This window comes from Rissa tridactyla, unplaced genomic scaffold (genome assembly GCF_028500815.1).
Source record: "Rissa tridactyla isolate bRisTri1 unplaced genomic scaffold, bRisTri1.patW.cur.20221130 scaffold_762, whole genome shotgun sequence".
In the NCBI taxonomy this organism is placed as follows: Eukaryota; Metazoa; Chordata; class Aves; order Charadriiformes; family Laridae; genus Rissa; species Rissa tridactyla.
The window spans coordinates 1-19,350 of record NW_026529981.1 but is presented as its reverse complement, the minus strand read 5'-3'; the positions used below and the strand labels follow the sequence as shown (position 1 = coordinate 19,350).

Genomic DNA, 19,350 nt, shown 5'->3' with positions numbered 1-19,350 from the left:
CTTCCCATCATGCTTGGCGGCCCCGGTGCATTGTGGGATATCGGGGGGGGGGGGATTGGGGGTATCCCCCCCCCCCCCCTTCTTGTTCCCTGAAAGCCGCTTAGGCCGGGGCTGAGCCGCTTTCCCCGCTAATTATAGCGCGCTGGCCCTTTAAGACCATGACCTTGCCCCCCCCCCCCCTTTGGGGGGGGTAATCCGGGGTGGGGGGGGGGGATATGGCGGGGGAGGGAAGGGGACAATATGTCCCCGTGGGTGGCATCGAGCGCTCACTTCCGCGTGTCGCCCCCCCCCCCCCAGCCCCTCAGCAGCCATGGACATCGGCGGCCTGGAGACGGTGGTGGCCAACTCGGCCTACGTGTCGGCCCGGGGCGGGCCGGGGGCTACCTCGGGTCGGGATCGACGGCAACGGGCCCGCCTGCGCCTGCCCCACATCTCCCAGTGCCAGGCCTTGCGCGCCCGCCTGGCCGGCGGCGGGGCCCCGAATGGCGGCGGCAAGGCCCAAAATGGCGTCGCGCATGGCGGCGGCCACCTTGAAGAGGATACATCCTTCCGGTGGCAGTGCGTGGAGCAGCCGATCGGGAAGCTGCTTTTCCGGCGGTTTCTAGAAGGGAGGCCGGAATTGGCCGCCGCCGGGGCGCTGTGGGCGGAGCTGGAGGCCTACGAGCAGTGCGAGGAGGAGGAGAGGGCCGGGGCGGCCGCCGCCATCAGGAGCCGTTTCTTCACCCCCGGCGGGGCCCAACACTGCGCCTTCCTCAGCGCCGCCGCCGTTGCCGGGCCCCCCGCAGGTGAGGCCCCGCCCTGCCCCGCCCCGGCGCCAAGGTGGGGGCCGCCGTACCAAAACCAAAAGGGCGGCCGCGGCACCAAGATGGCGGCCGCCGTACCGCCCACAGGGGCCGTGACAACAAAATGGCGGCCGTGACACTAAGATGGCAGCCGCCGTACTGCCCACGGGGGCCGTGACAACAAAATGGCGGCCGCGGCGCCAAAATGGCAGCCGCCGTACTGCCCACAGAGGCCGTGACAACAAAATGGCGGCCGTGATGCCAAAATGGCAGCCGCCGTACTGCCCACAGAGGCCGTGACAACAAAATGGCGGCCGCGGCGCCAAGATGGCAGCCGCCGTACCGCCCACGGGGGCCGTGACAACGAAATGGCGGCCGCGGCGCCAAAATGGCAGCCGCCGTACCGCCCACAGAGGCCGTGACAACAAAATGGCGGCCGTGATGCCAAAATGGCAGCCGCCGTACTGCCCACAGAGGCCGTGACAACAAAATGGTGGCCGCGGCGCCAAAATGGCAGCCGCCGTACTGCCCACGGGGGCTGTGACAACAAAATGGCGGCCGTGATGCCAAAATGGCAGCCGCCGTACCGCCCACGGGGGCCGTGACAACAAAATGGCGGCCGCGGCGCCAAAATGGCAGCCGCCGTACTGCCCACAGAGGCCGTGACAACAAAATGGTGGCCGCGGCGCCAAAATGGCAGCCGCCGTACTGCCCACAGGGGCCGTGACAACAAAATGGTGGCCGCGGCGCCAAAATGGCAGCCGCCGTACTGCCCCCGGGGGCTGAGACAACAAAATGGCGGCTGTGACACTAAGATGGCGGCCGCCGTACTGCCCACAGGGGCCGTGACAACAAAATGGCGGCCGTGACGCCAAGATGGCAGCCACAATACTGCCAATGGTGGCCCTGACAGCAAAATGGCGGCCGCGACGCCAAGATGGCGGCCACCGTACTGCCCACGGGGGCCATGACAACAACATGGCAGCTGTGACGCCAACATGGCGGCTGCGGCGCCAAGATGGTGGCTGCCACACTGCCCACGGTGGCCATGACACCAAAATGGTGGCCATGGTACCTCAATGGAGGCCATGATACCTCCAATGGTGGCCATGACACCAAAATGGTGGCCATGATACCTCCGATGGCGGCCATGATACCTCCAATGGCGGCCGTAATACCCCGACGGAGGCCATGGTACCCCAACGGTGGCCATGGTGCCACCAACGGAGGCCATGACACCTCAGCAGAGGCCATGCTAGCCCAGTGGAGGCCATGCTAGCCCAATAGAGGCCATGACACCCCAGTAGAGGCCATGACACTCCCAACAGTGGCCATGACGCCCCCAACAGTGGCCATGATGCCCCCGGTGGTGGCCATGACACCCCCAGTGGTGGCCATGACGGCCCCAATGGTCACCATGACAGTGATGACTACTAAGACACCCCCAAAGGTGGCCATGACGCCTCCAATGGTGGCCACGATGGCCCCGGTGGTGGCCATGATGCCCCCAACGGTGTCCATGATGCCCCCGGTGGTGGCTATGACACCCCCAATGGTGGCCATGATGCCCCCGGTGGTGGCCATGATGCCCCCAACGGTGGCCATGATGGCCATGATAGCCCCGGTGGTGGCCATGACGCCCCCAACAGTGGCCATGATGGCCATGATAGCCCCAGTGGTGGCCATGACGCCCCCAACAGTGGCCATGATGGCCATGATACCCCCAGTGGTGGCCACAACGCCCCCAGTGGTGGCCACGATGCCCCTGGTGGCGGCCATGACACCCCCAACAGTGGCCATGATGGCCATGATGCCCCTGGTGGTGGCTATGACACCCCCAACGGTGGCCATGACGCCCCCGATGGTGGCCACAATGCCCCCGATGGTGGCCATGATGCCACCAGTGGTGGCCATGACACCCCCAATGGTGGCCACGATGCCCCCGGTGGTGGCCATGACGCCCCCAATGGTGGCCATGATGCCCATGACACCCTCAACGATGGCGATGACACCTCCGGTGGTGGCCACGACACCCCCGATGGTGGCCACGATGCCCCCAACGGTGGCCATGACACCCCTAACAGTGGCCACGACGCCCCCGGTGGTGGCCACGACGCCCCCAATGGTGGCCATGATGCCCATGACACGCCCAATGATGGTGATGACACCCCTGGTGGTGGCCATGATGCCCCCAGTGGTGGCCATGATGCCCATGACACCCTCAATGATGGCGATGACACCCCCGGTGGTGGCCACGACGCCCTCGACGGTGGCCACGATGCCCCCAATGGTGGCCATGACACCCCTAACAGTGGCCACGACGCCCCCGGTGGTGGCCACGACGCCCCCAATGGTGGCCATGATGCCCATGACACGCCCAATGATGGTGATGACACCCCTGGTGGTGGCCATGATGCCCCCAGTGGTGGCCATGATGCCCATGACACCCCCAACGATGGCGATGACACCCCCGGTGGTGGCCACGACGCCCTCGACGGTGGCCACGATGCCCCCGGTGGTGGCCGTGACACCCCCAACAGTGGCCACGATGCCCCCGGTGGTGGCCGCGCCACTCCCAGTGGCGGCCGCGATAGCGTCGGCAGCCACGCCACCTTCTCCCCCTTCCTCTTCCACGCGCGCAGGTGCCGCCCCCTCGGCGGGGGCCTTCGGCCAAGCTCGCCGGGAGTTGCTAGCCCACCTGGAAGCGGCGGCCTGGAGCCCGTACCGAGAATCGCTGGAATTCGGGCGTTTCGTGCAATTCAAGTGGTTGGAGGAACAACCGGTGGGGGCCGAAGCCTTCGCCGAGTTCCGGGTCCTGGGCAAGGGGGGCTTCGGCGAGGTCTGCGCCTGCCAGCGCCGGGCCACCGGCAAGATGTACGCCAACAAACGCCTCAACAAGAAACGCCTCAAGAAGCGCCAGGGCTACGAGGTGAGGCCGCGGGCAGGCCCCCGCCCCTCCCCCAACCCCCCCAACCCCCCTCAAGCCCCCACCGAGGGGGGGGACGCGGGGCGGCCCCCGGCCCCTCAGTGCCCTCGGCCCTTCCCGGGGCCTCCTGCGGCTCCTCGTCGGCAAATCTGTCGCCAAATCCCTTCTTCTGTCCCCAAATTCCTTCTTCTGTCCCCAAATCCCTTCCCCTGTCCCCAAATCCCTTCTTCTGTCCCCAAATCCCTTCCCCGTCCCCAAATCCCTTCCCCTGTCCCCAAATCCCCTCCCCTGTCCCCAAATCCCTTCTTCTGTCCCCAAATTCCTTCTCCTGTCCCCAAATCCCTTCTTCTCTCCCCAAATTCCTTCTTCTGTCCCCAAATCCCTTCCCCTGTCCCCAAATTCCTTCTTCTGTCCCCAAATCCCTTCTCCTGTCCCCAAATTCCTTCCCCGTCCCCAAATCCCCTTCCCTGTCCCCAAATTCCTTCTCCTGTCCCCAAATCCCTTCTTCTGTCCCCAAATCCCTTCTTCTCTCCCCAAATCCCTTCCCCTGTCCCCAAATTCCTTCTTCTCTCCCCAAATTCCTTCCCCTGTCCCCAAATCCCTTCTTCTGTCCCCAAATCCCTTCTTCTGTCCCCAAATTCCTTCTTCTGTCCCCAAATCCCCTCCCCTGTCCCCAAATCCCTTCTTCTGTCCCCAAATTCCTTCTTCTGTCCCCAAATTCCTTTCCCTGTCCCCAAATCGCTTTCCCTGTCCCCAGATCCCTTCTTCTCTCCCCAAATTCCTTCTTCTCTCCCCAAATTCCTTCTTCTGTCCCCAAATCCCTTCCCCTGTCCCCAAATTCCTTCTTCTCTCCCCAAATTCCTTCTTCTGTCCACAAATTCCTTCCCCTGTCCCCAAATCCCTTCTTCTGTCCCCAAATCCCTTCTTCTGTCCCCAGATCCCCTCCCCTGTCCCCAAATTCCTTCCCCGTCCCCAAATCCCTTCCCCTGTCCCCAAATTCCTTCTTCTGTCCCCAAATTCCTTCTTCTGTCCACAAATCCCTTCCCCTGTCCCCAAATCCCTTCTTCTCTCCCCAAATCCCTTCCCCTGTCCCCAAATCCCTTCTTCTGTCCCCAAATCCCTTCCCCTGTCCCCAAATCCCTTCTTCTCTCCCCAAATCCCTTCCCCTGTCCCCAAATTCCTTCTTCTCTCCCCAAATTCCTTCCCCTGTCCCCAAATTCCTTCTTCTCTCCCCAAATCCCTTCCCCTGTCCCCAAATTCCTTCTTCTCTCCCCAAATCCCCTCCCCTGTCCCCAAATCCCTTCCCCTGTCCCCAAATTCCTTCTTCTGTCCCCAAATTCCTTCCCCGTCCCCAAATCCCTTCTCCTGTCCCCAAATTCCTTCCCCGTCCCCAAATCCCCTTCCCTGTCCCCAAATCCCTTCTTCTGTCCCCAAATCCCTTCCCCTGTCCCCAAATTCCTTGCCCTGTCCCCAAATTCCTTCTTCTGTCCCCAAATCCCTTCCCTGTCCCCAAATCCCTTCTTCTGTCCCCAAATTCCTTCTTCTGTCCCCAAATCCCTTCCCCTGTCCCCAAATCCCTTCTTCTGTCCCCAAATCCCTTCTTCTGTCCCCAAATTCCTTCCCCTGTCCCCAAATCCCTTCTTCTGTCCCCAAATCCCTTCCCCTGTCCCCAAATCCCCTTCCCCGTCCCCAAATCCCTTCTTCTGTCCCCAAATCCCTTCTTCTGTCCCCAAATTCCTTCCCCTGTCCCCAAATCCCTTCTTCTGTCCCCAAATCCCTTCCCCTGTCCCCAAATCCCCTTCCCTGTCCCCAAATCCCTTCTTCTGTCCCCAAATTCCTTCTTCTGTCCCCAAATCCCTTCCCCTGTCCCCAAATCCCTTCTTCTGTCCCCAAATCCCTTCCCCTGTCCCCAAATCCCTTCTTCTGTCCCCAAATTCCTTCTTCTCTCCCCAAATTCCTTCCCCTGTCCCCAAATCCCTTCCCCGTCCCCAAATCCCTTCTTCTGTCCCCAAATTCCTTCTTCTGTCCCCAAATCCCTTCCCCTGTCCCCAAATCCCTTCTTCTGTCCCCAAATTCCTTCTTCTGTCCCCAAATCCCTTCCCCTGTCCCCAAATCCCTTCTTCTGTCCCCAAATTCCTTCTTCTCTCCCCAAATTCCTTCTTCTCTCCCCAAATCCCTTCCCCTGTCCCCAAATTCCTTCTTCTCTCCCCAAATTCCTTCCCCTGTCCCCAAATCCCTTCCCCGTCCCCAAATCCCTTCTTCTGTCCACAAATTCCTTCTTCTGTCCCCAAATTCCTTCTTCTGTCCACAAATTCCTTCCCCTGTCCCCAAATCCCTTCTTCTGTCCCCAAATCCCTTCTTCTGTCCCCAGATCCCCTCCCCTGTCCCCAAATTCCTTCCCCGTCCCCAAATCCTTTCCCCTGTCCCCAAATTCCTTCTTCTGTCCCCAAATTCCTTCTTCTGTCCACAAATCCCTTCCCCTGTCCCCAAATCCCTTCTTCTCTCCCCAAATCCCTTCCCCTGTCCCCAAATCCCTTCTTCTGTCCCCAAATCCCTTCCCCTGTCCCCAAATCCCTTCTTCTCTCCCCAAATCCCTTCCCCTGTCCCCAAATTCCTTCTTCTCTCCCCAAATTCCTTCCCCTGTCCCCAAATTCCTTCTTCTCTCCCCAAATCCCTTCCCCTGTCCCCAAATTCCTTCTTCTCTCCCCAAATCCCCTCCCCTGTCCCCAAATCCCTTCCCCTGTCCCCAAATTCCTTCTTCTGTCCCCAAATTCCTTCCCCGTCCCCAAATCCCTTCTCCTGTCCCCAAATTCCTTCCCCGTCCCCAAATCCCCTTCCCTGTCCCCAAATCCCTTCTTCTGTCCCCAAATCCCTTCCCCTGTCCCCAAATTCCTTGCCCTGTCCCCAAATTCCTTCTTCTGTCCCCAAATCCCTTCCCTGTCCCCAAATCCCTTCTTCTGTCCCCAAATTCCTTCTTCTGTCCCCAAATCCCTTCCCCTGTCCCCAAATCCCTTCTTCTGTCCCCAAATTCCTTCCCCGTCCCCAAATCCCTTCTTCTGTCCCCAAATCCCTTCTTCTGTCCCCAAATTCCTTCCCCTGTCCCCAAATCCCTTCTTCTGTCCCCAAATCCCTTCCCCTGTCCCCAAATCCCCTTCCCTGTCCCCAAATCCCTTCTTCTGTCCCCAAATTCCTTCTTCTGTCTCCAAATCCCTTCCCCTGTCCCCAAATCCCTTCTTCTGTCCCCAAATTCCTTCCCCTGTCCCCAAATCCCTTCCCCTGTCCCCAAATCCCTTCTTCTGTCCCCAAATCCCTTCCCCTGTCCCCAAATCCCTTCTTCTGTCCCCAAATTCCTTCTTCTCTCCCCAAATTCCTTCCCCTGTCCCCAAATCCCTTCCCCGTCCCCAAATCCCTTCTTCTGTCCCCAAATTCCTTCTTCTGTCCCCAAATCCCTTCCCCTGTCCCCAAATCCCTTCTTCTGTCCCCAAATTCCTTCTTCTGTCCACAAATTCCTTCTTCTGTCCCCAAATCCCTTCCCCTGTCCCCAAATCCCTTCTTCTGTCTCCAAATTCCTTCCCCTGTCCCCAAATTCCTTCTTCTGTCCCCAAATCCCTTCCCCTGTCCCCAAATCCCTTCTTCTGTCCCCAAATCCCTTCCCCTGTCCCCAAATTCCTTCTTCTGTCCCCAAATCCCCTCCCCTGTCCCCAAATTCCTTCCCCTGTCCCCAAATCCCTTCCCCTGTCCCCAAATTGCTTCTTCTGTCCCCAAATCCGCTCCCCTGTCCCCAAATCCCTTCCCCTGTCCCCAAATCGCTTTCCCTGTCCCCAAATCCCTTCCCCTGTCCCCAAATTCCTTCTTCTGTCCCCAAATTCCTTCCCCTGTCCCCAAATCCCTTCTCCTGTCCCCAATCCCTTCCCGTGTCCTTGGCGTGTCCTTGGCGTGTCCTTGGCCTATCCTTGCCACGCACCATCCCGTGTCCTTGCCGTGTACCGTCCCACGTCCGTGGCGTGTCCTTGGCGTGTCCCACCCATGTTTTCCCGCGCGTGCGCCCCCCCCTCCCCCCCCTCCGGCTCTTGGCCTCGGCGCCTCCTTGGCGTGTGCCGGGCCGTCCCCAGCGGCGTGCCCTTGGCGTGTGCTTGGCGTGTGCAGGCGGCGATGGTGGAGAAGCGGATCCTGGCGCGGGTCCACAGTCGCTTCATCGTCTCGCTGGCCTGCGCCTTCCAGACCAAGACCGACCTCTGCCTCGTCATGACCATCATGAACGGCGGCGACCTGCGGTAAAGCGTGTGCTTGGCGTGTGCCAGGCGTGTCGCTGCCGGCGGCGTTGTCCGGCGGGGCCTCGGCGGGGGCCTGAGCACGTGGAGGCACCACGTGGTGCGCGCGACGGGGACGAGGCCGCCCCTGGGTTCTCTGAATTACGTCCCCAGAGTGTCCCCAGGTGCTGGTGTGTCCTTAGCGTGTCCTTAGCGTGTCCCTAGCGTGTCCTTAGCATGTGGATGTACCACACACGCAATGGGGATGAAGCCAACCCAGCTTCCCCCAGCCGCGTCCCCGGTATGTCCCCGGATACTGGAGTTTCCCCAGGTGCTGGCGTGTCCCTGGGCGCTGGCGTGTCCTTAGTATGTCCCTAGCATGTCCCTAGCATGTCCTTAACATGTCCTTAGCATGTCCTTAGCATGTGGATGTACCACACATGCAATGGGGGCGAAGTCAACCCAGCTTCCCCCAGCCGTGTCCCCAGCATGTCCCCAGGTGCTGGCATGTCCCTGGGCGCTGGCGTGTCCTTAGCATGTCCCTAGCATGTCCCTAGCATGTCCTTAGCATGTCCCTAGCGTGTCCCTAGCGTGTCCTTAGCATGTGGATGTACCACACACGCAATGGGGATGAAGCCAACCCAGCTCCCCACAGCCATGTCCCCGGTATGTCCCCGGTATGTCCCCAGATACTGGAGTTTCCCCAGGTGCTGGCATGTCCCTGGGCGCTTGCGTGTCCTTAACGTGTCCTTAGCATGTCCTTAGCATGTCCTTAGCATGTGGAGGCGCCACACACACAAAGGGGACGAAGCCAACCCAGCTTCCCCCAGCCGCCTCCCCAGCACGTCCCCAGGCGCTGGCGCGTGTCCCCCCTCCCCGAGCGCTGGCGTGTCCTTAGCGTGTCCTTGGCGTGTGCTTGGCGTGTCAGGTACCACATCTACAACGTGGACGAGGAGAACCCCGGGTTCCCCGAGCCGCGGGCCGTGTTTTACACCGCCCAGATCCTGCTGGGGCTGGAGCACCTGCACCAGCACCGCATCGTCTACCGCGACCTCAAGCCCGAGAACGTCCTCCTCGATGACGCCGGTGACGCTGGGGACAGCGGGGCACGGGGGGGGGACGCTGGGGGGGGGGTTGGGGGCACGGGGACATCGGGGGGGCATGGGGACACCGGGCGATGCGGGGACATTGGGGGATGGGGGGACACTGGGGGATGCAGGGACACTGGGGGCCGTGGGGACAAGGGGACACTGGGGGGCGCGGGGACATTGGGGACCTCGGGGACGAGGGGGATGTGTGGGACATGGGGGGGACAGAGGAGGACATACAGGGGTGTGTTACTGGGAGCCCGGGAGGGTGATACTGGGAGGCACTGGGATGGGTTCCTGGGGATGTCACTGGTTCTTACTGGTGGTTACTGGTGTGAGCAGGGCACTGGGATGGGTTCCTGGGGGTGTTACTGGTGGTTACTGGTGTGAGCAGGGCACTGGGATGGGTTCCTGGGGGTGTTACTGGTGGTTACTGGTGGTTACTGGTGTGAGCAGGGCACTGGGGGTGTTCCTGGGGGTGTTACTGGTTCTTACTGGTGGTTACTGGTGTGAGCAGGGCACTGGGGGGGTTCCTGGGGGTGTTACTGGTTCTTACTGGTGGTTACTGGTGTGAGCAGGGCACTGGGGGGGTTCCTGAGGGTGTTACTGGTGCTTACTGGTGCTTACTGGTGTGAGCAGGGCACTGGGGGGGTTCCTGGGGGTGTTACTGGTTCTTACTGGTGGTTACTGGTGTGAGCAGGGCACTGGGATGGGTTCCTGGGGGTGTTACTGGTTCTTACTGGTGGTTACTGGTGTGAGCAGGGCACTGGGATGGGTTCCTGGAGGTGTTACTGGTTCTTACTGGTGGTTACTGGTGTGGGCAGGGCACTGGGGGGGTTCCTGAGGGTGTTACTGGTTCTTACTGGTGGTTACTGGTGTGGGCAGGGCACTGGGGGTGTTCCTGGGGGTGTTACTGGTTCTTACTGGTGGTTACTGGTGTGAGCAGGGCACTGGGGGTGTTCCTGGGGGTGTTCCTGGGGGTGTTACTGGTGGTTACTGGTATGAGTAAGGCACTAGGATGGTTCCTGGGGGTGTCACTGGTTCTTACTGGTGGTTACTGGTGTGAGCAGGGCACTGGGATGGGTTCCTGGGGGTGTCACTGGTCCTTACTGGTGGTTACTGGTGTGAGCAGGGCACTAGGATGGTTCCTGGGGGTGTCACTGGTTCTTACTGGTGGTTACTGGTGTGAGCAGGGCACTGGGGGTGTTCCTGGGGGTGTTACTGGTTCTTACTGGTGGTTACTGGTGTGGGCAGGCCACGTCCGTCTGTCCGACATGGGTCTGGCCGTGGAGCTCAAGGAGGGACAGAACAAAACCCGCGGCTACGCCGGGACCCCGGGTAGGGGACGGGGTGGGGCGGGACACGGGGGGGAACGTGGACCTTGGGGACAGGGGAGGTGGCACGGAGACCCGGGGCGGGGGGATGGTGGGGGGCCACGGTTATGGGGTGGGGGGGCCACGTGGGGAAGGCCGGGGACACGGGGGACAGCGGGCGGCAGGAGGGTGGGGGTCCCTCGGCCCTGCTCCTCTCCTGGTCACCAGGGTCCTTCTTGGTCACCTGGGTCCTCCTTGGTCACCTGGGTCCCCCCTTGGTCACCTGGGTCCTCCTTAGTCACCTGGGTCCTCCTTGGTCACCTGGGTCCTTCTTCGTCACCTGGGTCCCCCCTTGGTCACCTGGGTCCTCCTTAGTCACCTGGGTCCTCCCTTGGTCACCTGGGTCCCCCCTTGGTCACCTGGGTCCTTCTTGGTCACCTGGGTCCCCCCTTGGTCACCAGGGTCCTTCTTGGTCACCTGGGTCCTTCTTGGTCACCTGGGTCCCCCCTTGGTCACCTGGGTCCTCCTTGGTCACCCGGGTCCCCCCTTGGTCACCTGGGTCCTCCTTGGTCACCTGGGTCCTTCTTGGTCACCTGGGTCCCCCCTTGGTCACCAGGGTCCTTCTTGGTCACCTGGGTCCTTCTTGGTCACCTGGGTCCCCCCTTGGTCACCTGGGTCCTCCTTGGTCACCTGGGCCCTTCTTGGTCACCTGAGTCCCCCCTTGGTCACCTGGGTCCTTCTTCGTCACCTGGGTCCCCCCTTGGTCACCAGGGTCCTCCTTGGCCACCTGGGTCCCCCCTTGGTGACCTGGGTCCTTCTTGGTCACCCGGGTCCCCCCCTTGGTCACCTGGGTCCTCCTTGGTCACCTGGGTCCCCCCTTGGTCACCTGGGTCCTCCTTGGTCACCTGGGTCCTTCTTGGTCACCTGGGTCCCCCCTTGGTCACCTGGGTCCTCCTTGGTCACCTGGGTCCTTCTTGGTCACCTGGGTCATTCTTGGTCACCTGGTTCCTCCTTGGTCACCTGGGTCCCCCCTTGGTCACCTGGGTCCTCCTTGGTCACCTGGGTCCTTCTTGGTCACCTGGGTCCCCCCTTGGTCACCAGGGTCCTTCTTGGTCACCTGGGTCCTTCTTGGTCACCTGGGTCCCCCCCTTGGTCACCTGGGTCCTCCTTGGTCACCTGGGTCCCCCCTTGGTCACCTGGGTCCTTCTTGGTCACCTGGGTCCCCCCTTGGTCACCTGGGTCCTCCTTGGTCACCTGGGTCCTTCTTGGTCACCTGGGTCCTTCTTGGTCACCCGGGTCCTTCTTGGTCACCTGGGTCCCCCTTGGTCACCCGGGTCCTCCTTGGTCACCTGGGTCCTTCCTGATCACCTGGGTCCCCCCTTGGTCACCTGGGTCCTCCTTGGTCACCTGGGTCCCCCTTGGTCACCAGGGTCCTCCTTGGTCACCTGGGTCCCCCCCTTGGTCACCAGGGTCCTCCTTGGTCACCTGGGTCCCCCCTTGGTCACCTGGGTCCCCCTTGGTCACCAGGGTCCTCCTTGGTCACCTGGATCCCCCCTTGGTCACCTGGGTCCTTCTTGGTCACCTGGGTCCCCCCTTGGTCACCTGGGTCCTCCTTGGTCACCCGGGTCCCCCCTTGGTCACCTGGGTCCTTCTTGGTCACCCCGGGTCCCCCCTTGGTCACCTGGGTCCTCCTTGGTCACCTGGGTCCCCCCTTGGTCACCTGGGTCCACCTTGGTCACCTGGGTCCTTCTTGGTCACCTGGGTCCCCCCTTGGTCACCAGGGTCCTTCTTGGTCACCTGGGTCCTTCTTGGTCACCTGGGTCATTCTTGGTCACCTGGTTCCTCCTTGGTCACCTGGGTCCCCCCTTGGTCACCTGGGTCCTCCTTGGTCACCTGGGTCCTTCTGGGTCACCTGGGTCCCCCCTTGGTCACCAGGGTCCTTCTTGGTCACCTGGGTCCTTCTTGGTCACCTGGGTCCCCCCTTGGTCACCTGGGTCCTCCTTGGTCACCCGGGTCCCCCCTTGGTCACCTGGGTCCTCCTTGGTCACCTGGGTCCTTCTTGGTCACCTGGGTCCCCCCTTGGTCACCAGGGTCCTTCTTGGTCACCTGGGTCCTTCTTGGTCACCTGGGTCCCCCCTTGGTCACCTGGATCCTCCTTGGTCACCTGGGTCCCCCCTTGGTCACCGCGGGTCCTTCTTGGTCACCTGGGTCCCCCTTGGTCACCCGGGTCCTCCTTGGTCACCTGGGTCCTTCTTGGTCACCTGGGTCCCCCCTTGGTCACCTGGGTCCTCCTTGGTCACCTGGGTCCCCCCTTGGTCACCTGGGTCCTCCTTGGTCACCTGGGTCCCCCCTTGGTCACCTGGGTCCTTCTTGGTCACCTGGGTCCTCCTTGGTCACCTGGGTCCCCCCTTGGTCACCTGGGTCCTCCTTGGTCACCTGGGTCATTCTTGGTCACCTGGGTCCCCCCCTTGGTCACCAGGGTCCTTCTTGGTCACCCAGGTCCCCCCTTGGTGTCACCTGGGTCCTTCTTGGTCACCTGGATCCCCCCTTGGTCACCAGGGTCCTCTTCTTTGGTCACCTGGGTCCTTCTCGGTCACCTGAGTCCCCCCTGGTCATTTGGGTCCCTCCAGACATGGGTCCTTGGTCACCTGGGTCCTCCTTGGTCACCTGGGTCCTTCTGGACATGGGTCCTTCCTGATCACCTGGGTCCTCCTTGGTCACCAGGGTCCTTCTTGGTCACCTGGGTCCCCCCTTGGTCACCTGGGTCCTCCTTGGTCACCTGGGTCCTTCTTCGTCACCTGGGTCCCCCCTTGGTCACCAGGGTCCTTCTTGGTCACCTGGGTCCTCCTTGGTCACCTGGGTCCCCCCCATGGTCACCTGGGTCCTCCTTGGTCACCTGGGTCCTTCTTGGTCACCTGGGTCCCCCCTTGGTCACCTGGGTCCTTCTTGGTCACCTGGGTCCTCCTTGGTCACCTGGGTCCTTCTTCGTCACCTGGGTCCCCCCTTGGTCACCTGGGTCCTCCTTGGTCACCTGGGTCCTTCTTGGTCACCTGGGTCCCCCCTTTGTCACCCAGGTCCTTCTTGGTCACCTGGGTCCCCCCTTGGTCACCTGGGTCCTCCTTGGTCACCTGGGTCCTTCTTGGTCACCTGGGTCCCCCCTTGGTCACCTGGGTCCTTCTGGACATGGGTCCTTCTCGGTCACCTGAGTCCCCCCTGGTCATTTGGGTTCCTCCAGACATGGGTCCTTGGTCACCTGGGTCCTTCTTGGTCACCTGGGTCCTTCTGGACATGGGTCCTTCCTGATCACCTGGGTCCTTCTTGGTCACCTGGGTCCTTCTGGACATGGGTCCTTCTGGACATGGGTCCTTCTTGGTCACCTGGGTCCCCCTTGGTCACCTGGGTCCTCCTTTGGTCACCTGGGTCCTTCTGGACATGGGTCCTTCTTGGTCCCCTGGACCCTTTTTGGTGACCTGGGTCCCCCCTTGGTCACCTGGGACCACCCTGGTCATTTGAGTCCCTCCAGACATGGGTCCTTGGTCACCTGGGTCCTTCTTGGTCACCAGGGTCCTTCCTTGGTCACCTGCGTCCTTCTGGACATGGGTCCTTCTGGACATGGGTCCTTCCTGATCGCCTGGGTCCCTTCTTGGTCATCGGGGTCCCCCCTTGGTCACCTGGGTCCCCCCTGGTCACCTGGGTCCTTCTTGGTCACCTGAGTCCCCCCTGGTCATTTGGGTCCTTCCAGACACGGGTCCTTGGTCACCTGGGTCCTTCTTGGTCACCTGGGTCCTCCTTGGTCACCTGGGTCCTTCTGGACATGGGTCCTTCCTGATCGCCTGGGTCCTTCTTGGTCACCGGGGTCCCCTTTGGTCACCTGGGTCCCCCCTGGTCACCTGGGTCCTTCTTGGTCACCTGAGTCCCCCCTGGTCACTTGGGTCCCTCCAGACATGGGTCCTTGGTCACCTGGGTCCTCCTTGGTCACCTGGGTCCTTCTGGACATGGGTCCTTCCTGATCGCCTGGGTCCTTCTTGGTCACCGGGGTCCCCCTTGGTCACCTGGGTCCCCCCTGGTCACCTGTGTCCTTCTTGGTCACCTGAGTCCCCCCTGGTCATTTGGGTCCTTCCAGACACGGGTCCTTGGTCACCTGGGTCCTTCTTGGTCAAAAGGGTCCTCCCTTGGTCACCTGGGTCTCCCCGGATCTGTGTCCTCCCTGGTCACCTGGGTCCTCCCATGTCACCTGTGTCGTCCCCTCCCACCCCGGCCACCCGGGTCCCGCAGGGTTCATGGCGCCGGAGCTGCTGCGGGACGAGGAGTACGACTGGGCCGTCGACTACTTCACGCTGGGGGTCACCCTCTACGAGATGCTGGCGGCCAAGGGACCCTTTCGCAGTCGGGGGGAGAAGGTGCCCAGGAACTCCCAAGAACCCCCCAGGAACCCCCAGGAACCCCCAGAAACTCCCCAAGGAACATCCCAGAGCTCCCAGTAGTCCCCAAGAGCCTACCAGGAACCCCCCAGGAACCTTCCAGGACCCCCAAGAACCTCCCAGAACCCTCAGGAATCCCCCAGAAACCTGCCAGGAAGCCCCAGGAACCTCCCAGGAACCCCCCAAGAACCTCCCAGGAACCCCCAAACCCCCAAGAACCTCCCAAGAACCTCCCAGGAACACCCCAGGAACCTCAGGGACCCCCAAGAACCTCCCAGGAACCTCCCAGGAACCTCAGGGAGCTCTCAGAATCCCCAGGAACACCCCAGAAACCTCCCAGGACCCCCAAGAACCTCCCAAGAACCTCCCAGGACCCTCCCAGGAACCCCCAGGACCCCCAAGAACTTCCCAGGAACCTCCCAAGAACCTCCCAGGAATCCCCCCAGGAACCTCAGGGATCCCCAAGAACCTCCCAAGGTTCCCCCCAGGATCCCCCCAGGATCCCCCCAGGAACCTCCCAGGAACCCCCAAGAACTTCCCAAGAACCTGCCAGGAACCTCCCAAGAACCTGCCAGGAACCTCCCGAGAACCTCCCAAGAACCTCCCTCCCAGGAACCCCCCCAAGAACCTCCCCACCAGGAACCCCCAGGACCCACCGCCGCCCCCCCCCCCCCCCCCCCCGCCCCCCAACCCTTGTCCCCACAGGTGGAAAACAAGGAGGTGACGCGTCGCATCCTCCACGACCCCGTCAGCTACTCGGAGCGGTTCAGCCCGGTGGCACAAGCCGCCTGCGAGGGGCTACTGGCCAAGGACCCCAGCACCCGCCTGGGCTTCCGGGACAACGACTGCGCCCAACTCAAGGCTCACCCCATCTTCGCCGCCGTCAACTGGGGGCGCCTGGAGGCAGGTAACCCCCCCCGGGGGGGGACAAAATGGGGGGGGCGGGGGGGGGTGAGAGTGGGGTGCTGGGGGGCGGCGGCCCCGGGGTGGGGGGGGGGTGTCAGGGTTTGGGGGACGATGGGTGTTGGGTGGCTCCAAATGGGTCTCCGGCGTTGGGTGCTCGTGGAAGTGGGTCTCCAGTGGGCGTTGGGGGCCCCAGAAATGGGTCTCCAGCGTCGGGTGGTTCAACAATGGGGTCTCCGGGGGCCGTTGGGTGCTCATGGAAGTGGGTCCCGACGGGCGTTGGGTGCTCCATCGACGGGGGTCTCCAGTGGGCGTTGGGTGCCCAGAAATGGGTCTCCAGTGGGCATTGGGTGCCCCATTGATGGGGTCTCCAGTAGGTGTTGGGTGCTCGGTTGACGAGGTCCCTGGTGGGTGTTGGGTGCTCCATTGACGGGGTCTCCAACACTTGTTGGGTGCCCCATTGATGGGGTCTCCAGTAGGTGTTGGGTGCTCCGTTGATGAGGTCCCCGGTGGGCGTTGGGTGCTCCGTTGATGGGGTCTCCAACGCTCGTTGGGTGCCCCATTGATGGGGTCTCCAGTAGGTGTTGGGTGCTCCGTTGACGAGGTCCCCGCTGGGCGTTGGGTGCTCGTGGAAGTGGGTCCCGACGGGCGTTGGGTGCTCCATCGACAGGGTCTCCAGTGGGCGTTGGGTGCCCAGAAATGGGTCTCCAGTGGGCATTGGGTGCTCCATTGATGGGGTCTCCAATGCTCGTTGGGTGCTCCTTTGACAGGGTCTCCAACGCTCGTTGGGTGCTCCGTTGATGAGGTCCCCGGTGGGCGTTGGGTGCTCCATTGACGGGGTCTCCAACGCTCGTTGGGTGCCCCATTGATGGGGTCTCCAGTAGGTGTTGGGTGCTCTGTTGACGAGGTCCCCGGTGGGTGTTGGGTGCTCCATTGATGGGGTCTCCAATGCTCATTGGGTGCTCCGTTGACGAGGTCCCCGGTGGGCATTGGGTGCTCGTGGAAGTGGGTCCTGATGGGCGTTGAGTGCTCCGTTGACGAGGTCCCCAGTGGGTGTTGGGTGCCCAGAAATGAGTCTCCAGTGGGCATTGGGTGCTCCATCGCCGGGGTCTCCAACGCTTGTTGGGTTCTCCGTTGACGAGGTCCCCGGTGGGCGTTGGGTGCTCCATTGATGGGGTCTCCAGTAGGTGTTGGGTGCTCCATTGGCGGGGTCTTCAACGCTCGTTGGGTGCCCCATTGATGGGGTCTCCAGTAGGTGTTGGGTGCTCCGTTGACGAGGTCCCCGCTGGGCGTTGGGTGCTCGTGGAAGTGGGTCCCGACGGGCGTTGGGTGCTCCATCGACGGGGTCTCCAGTGGGCGTTGGGTGCCCAGAAATGGGTCTCCAGTGGGCATTGGGTGCTCCATTGATGGGGTCTCCAACGCTCGTTGGGTGCTCCGTTGACGGGGTCTCCAACGCTTGTTGGGTGCTCCGTTGATGAGGTCCCCGGTGGGTGTTGGGTGCTCCATTGACGGGGTCTCCAATGCTCGTTGGGTGCTCCGTTGACGAGGTCCCCGGTGGGCGTTGGGTGCTCGTGGAAGTGGGTCCTGACGGGCGTTGAGTGCACCGTTGACGAGGTCCCCAGTGGGTGTTGGGTGCCCAGAAATGAGTCTCCAGTGGGCATTGGGTGCTCCATCGCCGGGGTGTCCAACGCTTGTTGGGTTCTCCGTTGACGAGGTCCCCGGTGGGTGTTGGGTGCTCCGTTGACGGGGTCTCCAACGCTCATTGGGTGCTCCGTTGACGAGGTCCCCGGTGGGCGTTGGGTGCTCCGTTGGCGGGGGTCTCCAACGCTCGTTGGGTGCTCCGTTGATGAGGTCCCCGGTGGGCGTTGGGTGCTCCGTTGATGGGGTCTCCAACGCTCGTTGGGTGCCCCATTGATGGGGTCTCCAGTAGGTGTTGGGTGCTCCGTTGACGAGGTCCCCGGTGGGCATTGGGTGCTCGTGGAAGTGGGTCCCGACGGGCGTTGGGTGCTCCATCGACGGGGTCTCCAGTGGGCGTTGGGTGCCCAGAAATGGGTCTCCAGTGGGCATTGGGTGCTCCATTGATGGGGTCTCCAACGCTCGTTGGGTGCTCCGTTGACGGGGTCTCCAACGCTTGTTGGGTGCTCCGTTGATGAGGTCCCCGGTGGGCGTTGGGTGCTCCATTGACGGGGTCTCCAACGCTCGTTGGGTGCTCCGTTGACGAGGTCCCTGGTGGGCGTTGGGTGCTCGTGGAAGTGGGTCCTGACGGGCATTGAGTGCTCCGTTGACGAGGTCCCCGTGGGTGTTGGGTGCCCAGAAATGGGTCTCCAGTGGGCATTGGGTGCTCCATCGCCGGGGTCTCCAACGCTTGTTGGGTTCTCCGTTGACGGGGTCTCCAACGCTCATTGGGTGCTCCGTTGACGAGGTCCCCGGTGGGCGTTGGGTGCTCCATTGGCGGGGTCTTCAACGCTCGTTGGGTGCCCCATTGATGGGGTCTCCAGTAGGTGTTGGGTGCTCGGTTGACGAGGTCCCCGGTGGGTGTTGGGTGCTCCATTGACGGGGTCTCCAACGCTCGTTGGGTGCCCCATTGATGGGGTCTCCAGTAGGTGTTGGGTGCTCCGTTGATGAGGTCCCCGGTGGGTGTTGGGTGCTCCGTTGACGGGGTCTCCAACGCTCGTTGGGTGCTCCGTTGACGAGGTCCCCGGTGGGCGTTGGGTGCTCCATTGACGGGGTCTCCAACGCTCGTTGGGTGCCCCATTGATGGGGTCTCCAGTAGGTGTTGGGTGCTCTGTTGACGAGGTCCCCGGTGGGTGTTGGGTGCTCCATTGACGGGGTCTCCAATGCTCATTGGGTGCTCTGTTGACGAGGTCCCTGGTGGGCGTTGGGTGCTCGTGGAAGTGGGTCCTGACGGGCGTTGAGTGCTCCGTTGACGAGGTCCCCGTGGGTGTTGGGTGCTCCGTTGGCGGGGTCTTCAACGCTTGTTGGGTGCTCCGTTGATGAGGTCCCCGGTGGGCGTTGGGTGCTCCATTGATGGGGTCTCCAGTAGGTGTTGGGTGCTCCGTTGACGAGGTCCCCGCTGGGCGTTGGGTGCTCGTGGAAGTGGGTCCCGACGGGCGTTGGGTGCTCCATCGACAGGGTCTCCAGTGGGTGTTGGGTGCCCAGAAATGGGTCTCCAGTGGGCATTGGGTGCTCCATTGATGGGGTCTCCAACGCTCGTTGGGTGCTCCATTGATGAGGTCCCCGGTGGGCGTTGGGTGCTCCATTGGCGGGGTCTCCAATGCTCGTTGGGTGCCCCATTGATGGGGTCTCCAATGCTCGTTGGGTGCTCCGTTGACGGGGTCCCCGGTGGGTGTTGGGTGCTCCATTGATGGGGTCTCCAACACTCGTTGGGTGCTCCGTTGATGAGGTCCCCGGTGGGCGTTGGGTGCTCCATTGATGGGGTCTCCAACACTCGTTGGGTGCTCCGTTGATGAGGTCCCTGGTGGGCGTTGGGTGCTCCATTGACGGGGTCTCCAACGCTTGTTGGGTGCCCCATTGATGGGGTCTCCAGTAGGTGTTGGGTGCTCCATTGGCGGGGTCTCCAACGCTCGTTGGGTGCCCCATTGATGGGGTCTCCAGTAGGTGTTGGGTGCTCCGTTGACGAGGTCCCCGCTGGGCGTTGGGTGCTCGT

General features: G+C 62.4%; 1 protein-coding gene across 1 annotated transcript; it reads left to right on the top strand.

The window, feature by feature from the left end:
* The first annotated feature begins 310 nt into the window (after positions 1–310).
* Positions 311–16,518, top strand: GRK1 (G protein-coupled receptor kinase 1). The gene is made up of 8 exons (XM_054187807.1): positions 311–785; positions 3,425–3,711; positions 7,855–7,982; positions 8,887–9,044; positions 10,301–10,384; positions 14,635–14,759; positions 15,486–15,687; positions 16,454–16,518. The coding sequence occupies exons 1-8, from the start codon at positions 311–313 to the stop codon at positions 16,516–16,518; spliced, it is 1,524 nt and encodes a 507-aa protein (XP_054043782.1).
* The last annotated feature ends 2,832 nt before the right edge of the window (positions 16,519–19,350 follow it).

Coding starts and splice junctions, on each gene's coding strand:
- GRK1 (XM_054187807.1), top strand. CDS start 311: ATGGACATCGGCGGCCTGGAGACGGTGGTGGCCAACTCGGCCTACGTG. Junction 10,385..14,634: donor CGGCTACGCCGGGACCCCGG/GTAGGGGACGGG, acceptor CGGGTCCCGCAG/GGTTCATGGCGCCGGAGCTG. Junction 14,760..15,485: donor TTCGCAGTCGGGGGGAGAAG/GTGCCCAGGAAC, acceptor TTGTCCCCACAG/GTGGAAAACAAGGAGGTGAC.